General features: G+C 38.1%; 1 protein-coding gene across 1 annotated transcript in view; it reads left to right on the top strand.

Moving 5' to 3' along the window:
* The window catches only part of PLSCR5 (phospholipid scramblase family member 5), a gene marked incomplete at its 3' end in the record, with an annotated part of 27554 nt that extends 18788 nt beyond the window's left edge, over positions 1 to 8766 (top strand). Inside the window, exons 4-7 of the mRNA XM_027769441.1 lie at positions 836 to 878; positions 2507 to 2727; positions 6282 to 6443; positions 8671 to 8766. Coding sequence (XP_027625242.1) covers positions 836 to 878; positions 2507 to 2727; positions 6282 to 6443; positions 8671 to 8766 — 522 coding nt within the window. The remainder of the gene's footprint in view (positions 1 to 835; positions 879 to 2506; positions 2728 to 6281; positions 6444 to 8670) is intronic.
* Positions 8767 to 8768: the final 2 nt, after the last annotated feature.

Genomic DNA, 8768 nt, shown 5'->3' with positions numbered 1-8768 from the left:
GCGTGACCATCCCCCCTGGGGGGTGATTTCTCGCTTTCTGTCTCTATGTCTCTCTCTGTCTGTCTGGCGAGCACATGTGCCCTATAGTGAAAAACCTCTCCAAAAAAAAAAAACACAGGAGTTTTAAAACATCTTAGATGTTAATATTCAGACATATAAACAATTGTTTCGATTGATTGTTTCCAAACTCTCCTTTTATCATTCATTATCAAGGACTTAACACAGTTAGCTACTTTCTCTATTCCTATTTTTGTCCATTCTGCTTTGGAGTTTACAGGATAATTGTACATTTTTATTTGAATACATTTTTTTACCTTCTTTTACGTTATAAAATATGACGTTTACCACTTTCTTTTTGTTTTTTTAATAATTGTTTTATTTAACTTTATTTATTTATTTATTTTAATTTGACCAGAAAGAGACAGAGCAAGAACAAGAGAGAGAAAGTGAGAAAGCAAGCCATCAGGTCCAAGACTTGAACCATGGTCAGCCATGTGGGAGTCCAACACCCTTAACCACCACACCATCTACCAGCTCCTCTTTGTTTTTATTTTTAAATAATTATTTTATTTAGCTTTATTTAAATTTGACAAGAAAGGGACAGAGCAAGAGAGGGAAAGTGAGAAAGCAAGGCACTAGGTCTGGGACTCAAACTGCAGTTGGCCACGTGGGAGTCCAGCTCTCTTAACCACCACACCACCTGCCGCCCCCACTATAGAGGACATGAAAATCACCTCTTTGCATGTAGTATAGTAAGTAGGTTAATAGTAAGAGCGCCAAAGATTCTCAGAGTGTTGTAATGTTTTTCATTTCCTTTTATGTTACCCTTTAACAGTTAGACCTGATAATTATACACCAGCAAGTGGAGCTTCTTGGAAGTAAGTACTTTATATTCTGCATTTTTTAGAACTGTTGAAAAATATTTTGGTTTCTTTACATCTAAATATGTCATAAAAATAAATTTAAATGTACATAATATACTTAGATCAAAAGGGGTACAAGGTCCTTTTTTAACTAAAAGCTAAACGTAAAATTATTAGTCTGATTTAGATAAAAATAAAAGCATAAAAACTCTCCAAGCCTTTGCTGATATTGCCATTAAAATTCTAACACTAGGGGGCCAGCAGGTGGCATGATGGTTGAGGTGCCAGACTTTCACATGGTCAACCACGGTTCAAGTCCCGAACCTGGAGGCTTTCTTTCTTTTTTTTTTTAATTATTTTTAACTTTACTTATCATTATTATTATTTGCTTTAATTTGGCCAGAGAAAGACAGATAGAGAGACCGAGAGAGTGAATGTGAGAAAGCAAGCTGCCAGGTCCGAGATTCGAACCACAGTCAACCACATGAGTCCAGCGTCTTTAACCACCATGCCACCTGCCGGCCCCATATTTCTCAAATATATCAAAAATTGAAATAAAAAGTAGAATAGCACACAGTTATAGATACATCACCTAATAGACATTTTAAAGATTTTTATTTATTTATTTTACTTAATTTATTATATAATTATTATTATTTTAGAATTATTTATTTAATTTTATATATTCATTCATTCATTGTAATTTGACCAGAGAGAGAGAGAAACAGAGACAGAGAGGAGGAAAGTGAGAAAGGAAGGTCCCGGACTCAAATCATGATCAGAAAGGTAAGAGTGTCCAACACCTCAACCACTACACCACCTGCTGACCCTGTTTTTATTACTTATTTTTAATTTTACCACAGAGAGAGAAAGGGAAAGTGCGAAATCAAGCTGTCTGGACTGGGCCCCGAACTGCTGTCTGCCATTTGGGAGTCCGGTGCCCTTAACCACCACGCCACCTGCTGGTCTGAAAATTTTATTTAAAGTATTTATTAGGTGGGGCCGGCAGGTGCTGTGGTGGTTAACGGCACTGGTCTCCCACATGGCCAACCACGATTTGAGTCTTTCTCTCTCTCTCACTCTCTCTGGAAATATTAAAATAATAATAGTAATAAATAAGCTTAAATAAAATAATTATTTTTTTTTAAATTCTTACTCTTATAATAAGTTATTCCAGTGCCTTCTAAAGCAGTGACACAAGGAATCTTCAACCTGCTCATGGAAATTATACATTATGATAAAAATGATTCATAAGCTTCAAAAACCTGTGCACCAGAATACATTTGTATTTTAATTCCATTTTTTTCATTAAAAAAATGTTTAAGTCCTTTCATAGAATTACTACGTACATAATACTTTCTTCCTTAGAGCATCAATTCTTTATTTGAAAAGTGGTGCTCCAGTTTTTTAAATAGGTCATGTATCTGTTATCAGAACTGATTCCATGTTCTCAGAGTGTACTTTGGTTTCCATGGCTAAGTCATCAAAATGTAGAGGATGAAGGTATTTTGTATGAAGAAGAAGATGCATACAAATCAGTCCGTCGCAGTTTCCTTTCAATATCATCTCCCCTCCCCTTTACTCATTTAAAGTTTTTGATAGTGAGAAAAGCATTCTTTTGTGACCTTTGTTTGCTCCCGTAGTGATACTTGGCACTGAGACCTCCAACAAATATGAGATTAAAAACAGCGTGGGACAAAGAATTTACTTTGCAGTGGAGGAAAGCATCTGCTTCAATCGCACTTTCTGTTCCACGCTGCGATCTTGCACCCTGCGGGTCAGCGATAACTCAGGGCGAGAGGTGATCACAGTCAACAGGCCCTTGAGGTGCAACAGCTGCTGCTGCCCTTGCTACCTACAAGAGGTTAGTCACTGGCTCCCTGTGTCTGGTTTGGTTTGGTCTGGAAGGTTAGCAACTATTTCTGTAAAATGGCGTTCATCTGGAGCCAAGGGGCAATTCATCTTTCAGTGGTTCAAACTAGTGTGTTACTCTTTTAGGATAAGTGCGCCTCGAGGATTTTGTGATTCTCAAAAATGTTTTCCTTTCTAACAAAAACGATGGCAGCGTCTGTGATGTTGATTGGTAAGGACAGCTCACGCGTCGTGGAAGTGAGCCACATCTTTCTGCTTTCTAGATTAGCCACGTAATTGCAGTCTCCAAGTCCCTCTACTCCGCAGAGCTTTTGTCTTCTCTAACGGTAGCAAAGTCCTGGAACGCTAAGTGATGTTACACTCCTCGAGGTGTTCTCTTTTTTTGTTTTTTAAGAATTCTTTTATTTGGGAAATCACATTTTGTATGCTGTGACAATGCTCAGGGAATGAATATAAATTAATTAACCTTAAAAAAATGTTTCAGAAGAAAATTAGTATACTTGTAACAAGAAGAAAGAAAAAAAGAAAGAAAGAAAGAGGGAGGAAGGAAGGAAGGAAGGAAGGAAGGAAGGAAGGAAAAGAATTATTTTATTTATTTACTTTAATTTGACCAGAGAGAGACAGAGTGAGAGAAAGAGAGAGGGAAAGTGAGACAGCAAGCTGCCAGTTCCAGGACTCAAACCATGGTCGGCCATGTGAGAGTCCAGTGACCTTAGCCATCATGCCACCTGCTGGCCCCTATCAAGGTGTTCTCTTGATTAGGTGTTATTACTTTGTACAAAACCCCACATTCCATTTACCCATTTATGACCAACTTCAAGGTTTAGCAAAGGCAATGTGATGGTTCTAGAAGGAGTAATTCAAGTATTTTATTTTAATATACAATAGATTTGAATTTTCATCGTTTAATAGGCATACGAAAAACTTTCATTGATGTGATGCAGTTAAAATAATATAGAACTTTTGCTTACTTTGCTGGCTCTAATATTAGAGCTAAAAACCTAATCTTCGCAGTTATGGGCTAAAAAGATTAGGTTTGCTCTTCACATTTACAGTTAAGGAAACGGTCTCAAGGAGTAGTGGTGAATTACCTATGATCCCACATCCAAGAACTGCCAATAGCTTCTCTATTGAGAACTTGCTATAGTTCTGGCCTTAGGATGATGGGAAATAAATGTTAACATGGAAAATCAGTATTTAGGGAAGTTTTTAACAATGTATATTTAAGCTAATTTATATGTAAGCACCTGCCTAAATAAGAAGGCTCAAATACTCATACATGTAGCCCAAGAATTTCTATCCTCCCACTGAGGACATTTAAGATTAATATGCCCCTGGCTATTAGCGTAATGGCTATGTTGCTGAACTCCCATGTAGTCGACCATGGTTTGAGTCCCAGACCTGGTGGCTTAAACTCACACCGGATGCATGTGCGTGTGAGCCCAGGATCCCAAGAGGAGAATGGAGGAGAAGGGATGGAGGCGTGTCCATCCCCCCTGGGGGGGGTGATTTCTCGCTTTCCGTCTCTCTCTGTCTCTCTCTATCTTGGTGGCAAGCGCACGCACCCAATAGCAAAAGAAAAAAAAAAAAACTTTCAAAAAAAAAAAAAAAAGATTAATATGCCCCATGGGGCTGGCAGGTAGCATGGTGGTTAAGGGACCTGGACTCCCACATGGCCGACTATGGTTCAAGTCCCAGACCTGGAGTCTTGCCTTTTCACTCTCTCTCTCTCTCTCTCTCTCTCTCTCTCTCTTTGTCCCTCTCTTGTCAAATGAAAATAAACAAAGTTAAATAAAATAATTATTAAAAAAGATTAATATACCCCTAATGATAAAGTTAGCATAACCATAGAATAGTTACCCAATTTCTAATAATCAATGTTTTATTTCATAGTACCCCTATGTCCCACAAATCAAATGTAAGATGTACATTGATATTCATAAATAACTTTCAAAATCTGGCCCAAATCAAACCAACTACTTTAAAAGTGATCCCCAAGACAAATCCATATAATTCTAAGCAATCAAGTTCAAATCACCTTTGTCTATCAAAAAACACTACAGATATGCACCTGCAACTATTGGACCAAATAAGAAAAATGAAAATGAGATAAGATCGTGAAGACCTGACTTGGTTAAAAATTAAACTCTTGGGGTCAGCAGATGGCATGGTGGTTAAAGGCATTGGACTCCCACATGGCCAACGATGGTTCAAGTCTCAGGCCTGCTGACTTCCTTTCTCACTTTCTTTCTCCTTTCTGTCTCTCCCTGGTCAAATTGGAAAATAATAATAAATAAAGTTAAAATAAAATAACTCTTTAAAAATTAAACTTTTTTTACACGCACTCTCAACTTCTCTTACAAAATAATTTTATTTGGTTTGTGTAAATATGTAAGGGTAATGGGGTCAAAAACGAAGGTAATGGCTAAAAATGCAACTGCCGGTCTTTCTCACTTTGAAAGATATGAACCAGCAATCAAATTGGTGTTTAATAACTATAACTGTGCAAGAAGCATTTGTTTAAAAACATGAAGAAGCTGGAAGTTGACAATCTAGAGTAAACAAAAAACTCATTTATGCCTAATTTAGTGAAGGAGGGCTTAAAACAGATGCAGGCTGGGACCAGCAGTTAGCGTAATGGCTATGTCGCTGGACACCCATGTAGTCGACCACAGTTCATGTCCCGGACCCGGTGGCTTAAACTCAGGTTGGCACGTCTGGCTGCATGCCCAAGATCCCGAGAGGAGAATGGAGGAGAAGGGATTGCAGTGTGGCCATCTCCCCTGTGGGGTGATTTCTCTCTTTCTGTCTCTCTGTCTCTGTCTCTTTCTGGCGAGCTCACGTGCCCTATAGCAAAAACCTCTTAAGAAAAAAAAATCAGATGTAGGCTGTGGCAACAACTGAGAGGGAGCAGATCCGAGTTACCCCATGGGGAACAACTTTGCTGCTTAAGCAACTGTTGTGATTGTCCTAAAATGACGAGGAAGCCAGTGTTTCAGAGTCAGAAGATAGTCCTTGAGCAAGCTTTCTTTCCTTTTCTTTTCTTTTTTCCAGAGGTTTTTACTATAGAGCGCGTACACTCGCCAGAAAGACAGCAAGAGACAGAGAGACAGAAAGCGAGAAATCATCCCCGGAGGGATGGCCACGCTGCAATCCCTTCTCCTCCATTCTCTTCTCAGGATCTTGGGCACGCACGCACGTGCACCTGGCGTGAGTTTAAGCCACTGGGTCCAGGACTCGAATCGCAGTCAACTACATGGGCGTCCAGCGACATAGCCATTACGCCATCTGCTACTTTCTTTAAAGGAAGCAGGACATAGACTTTCAGTGCACAGGGCCAAATGTGTGTCTTTACAGTAGGTCCCTTTGTTCTGTAAAACATCAAAAATACATTGGTCTGCATTCTTAGAAACAGATCAATGAAATGATCTGTAGACCAGGAAAATAATTTCATAACACTGTATTGCTTAATGTAACCTGACATTACAATAAAACGAAAAGCGAATAACCTTAGAAAATCTTTATTACTATTATCTCTTTGTCCAGTTAGAAATCCAAGCCCCTCCTGGTACTATCGTGGCTTATGTGGCACAGAAGTGGGACCCCTTTCTGCCTAAATTTACAATCCAAAATGCAAACAAAGAAGACATCTTGAAAATCGTTGGTCCTTGTGCAACATGTGGTTGTTTTGGCGACGTGGATTTTGAGGTAAGACTGACAAAATGAAGAAAGTTTTCACTTAGGTCTAAATTTTTTTAGCAATACAATTGCATTTTAAAAATGCTTTAATCATGGAATATCCCTGAAATAAATGTAGAAAATAATGTTTTTGTGAAATAATGTAACAAATCCGTATTATACATGCCAACAGTCTGAACTCAAGATTTCAGAGATACTAAGGCCAAGAACTTAATAAATAACAACCCTGCTATGAAAATGGACCACCTTGGCTTGACGTCGCTCATTGACCAGTGCAAGTATTATTCGAAGTCATTTTCACAAATTGAATAAAATGATAGTTATCAACTAGAACTTCCTGAAAGGGATTTAGCTAAATTCACTTTTATGTCCTTGATGGCCAAAACTACTATGTCTCCTCACTTACAACAATTAATGTCTTGTGATATTTTTTTTTTTGAGAAAGACTTTTGCTATAGGGCATGTGTGCTCGTCAAAGAGACAAAGTCCCACCCCCAGTGAGATGGCCACACTGCAATCCCTTTCTGTCCATTCTCCTCCTGGGATTTTGGGCATGCACACACAGTTGCTGTGAGTTTCAAACTTCTGGGTTCAAGACTCAAACCATGGCCGGTCACATGGGAGTCCAGCGCCCCAACCACTACATCATCTGCTGGCCCCAATATCTTGTGACCTCTCAGTGTGTCCAAGTTTCTGAACACTACTTTTTAAATATATGTATGTCTTTTTAAATGTATGCTTATTTTAGATAACCAATATTTTCTGATTTAAAAAATAAAAATCAGTGGATCCTATTTTGATTTCTGTGGAATTATAGCACACATAGTGAATATACATACAGTTTAAAATCACCTCAATGTCTATCTTCTTTCCTATATCTTTTGTGGTCAGATCTCATTTCAGCAGCACACGCTATTAAAATATTCCTAATTTAAAAGCAATGTTTTAAAGACTTGCCAAATTTGTTTTGTAGAACAATCTACTCTCAGGCCAGCAGGTGGTGTGGTGGTTAAGGCGCTGGAATTTCCACACAGCCAACTGGAGTTCGAGTCTCAGACCTGGCGCTTGCTTTCTCACTCTCCCTGTCTCTCTTTCTCCATCTTTCTGAATGTTAAAAACAATAGATAGTGCAAATTCAATCTGTGGCACTATGAACTATCTTAACAGATTCTCAGGCAAACACCTTAAGCAGAGGAGATGGCCTAACTTAACATGTATGTTTATTTTTCATTTGTTCATTCATTTTATATTCTATCCAGCACATTCAATTTTTAGGACTTCAGGGAACACTGTTCACGCAGAGTACAGTGTAAGTTTTGCAACGTGAGCTGTCCTAATGCCATTCCATTACCCCGATATTGGACATAACTTTCCTAAGAGTAATATAATAGAGGAGAACTTAAGCATACGTGTTTTAATACCCATAGAGATGTCTTAAGTAACTTTCTATTTCCATCTTCTACCACAATATGGAAAGTAGATGTTTCTATTGAGTCACCTTCTGCACCAGAAAGGAAACAGGATAAACAAATGAATAGTTAATAAAATCGAATTATAGACTTCTTTTTGGAAAGAACTAGTAGATATTGATGTTGAACTGGTTTCAACTGCCTATGTTGAAACCTAAATTAAACAGAGGGGTTTTTTTCATACAGAAACAAGACTTAGAGGTAGTTGGAAAAGAACAACCTTCACAAATGTCCAGTATAATATAAAGATTTAACAAGGGTCGAAAATATGTCATGCTTCAGTAATTATAAAATCTTAGTGATAAGAATGAAAAAGTTTACCAGTTGTACCGAGTCATCAATTTCTTCTAAAATCTTTCTCAAACATGTCTTCTTTTTTTAAAAAAAAAATAAGGAATTGAGGTGTAACATCTGGGCCTCACGGAAAGGAATTCCCTTCTTGGGTAGAGATATCATTGAACTGTGTACCTGCTGCCACCTTGTGGTAGTCTGGCGTTAATTAGTTACTGCTATTATATCCTGCACACAAAATGAAAGAAAAAGGAGTTGCGATGGATCCGAAAATGGCCAGAACAGCAAAATTGCTGCAGAGCGAGATGAAATGCTAAAACTAGCAACCTTCATTTGTAGAGAAAAGAACAACATGGAATCGGCTCTTGGAGCTGAGGGACAAAATAATTCACGTTTCTCTCACGAAGCAAGCCTATTGAGAAACGTAACACTATCTCTTTGCGCCTTTAAATTTAACACTATTTTTCTTTTTGAAGGTGAAAACCATTAACGACAAGCTTACAATAGGAAAGATTTCGAAGTACTGGTCAGGATTCGTAAACAATGTCTTCACAAACGCAGACAACTTTGGGAT

This window comes from Tupaia chinensis, unplaced genomic scaffold, assembly GCF_000334495.1.
Source record: "Tupaia chinensis unplaced genomic scaffold, TupChi_1.0 Scaffold149537_1, whole genome shotgun sequence".
NCBI lineage: Eukaryota > Metazoa > Chordata > Mammalia > Scandentia > Tupaiidae > Tupaia > Tupaia belangeri.
Note: the sequence above shows the minus strand (reverse complement) of the source record. Positions and strands in the feature narration are given on the sequence as shown.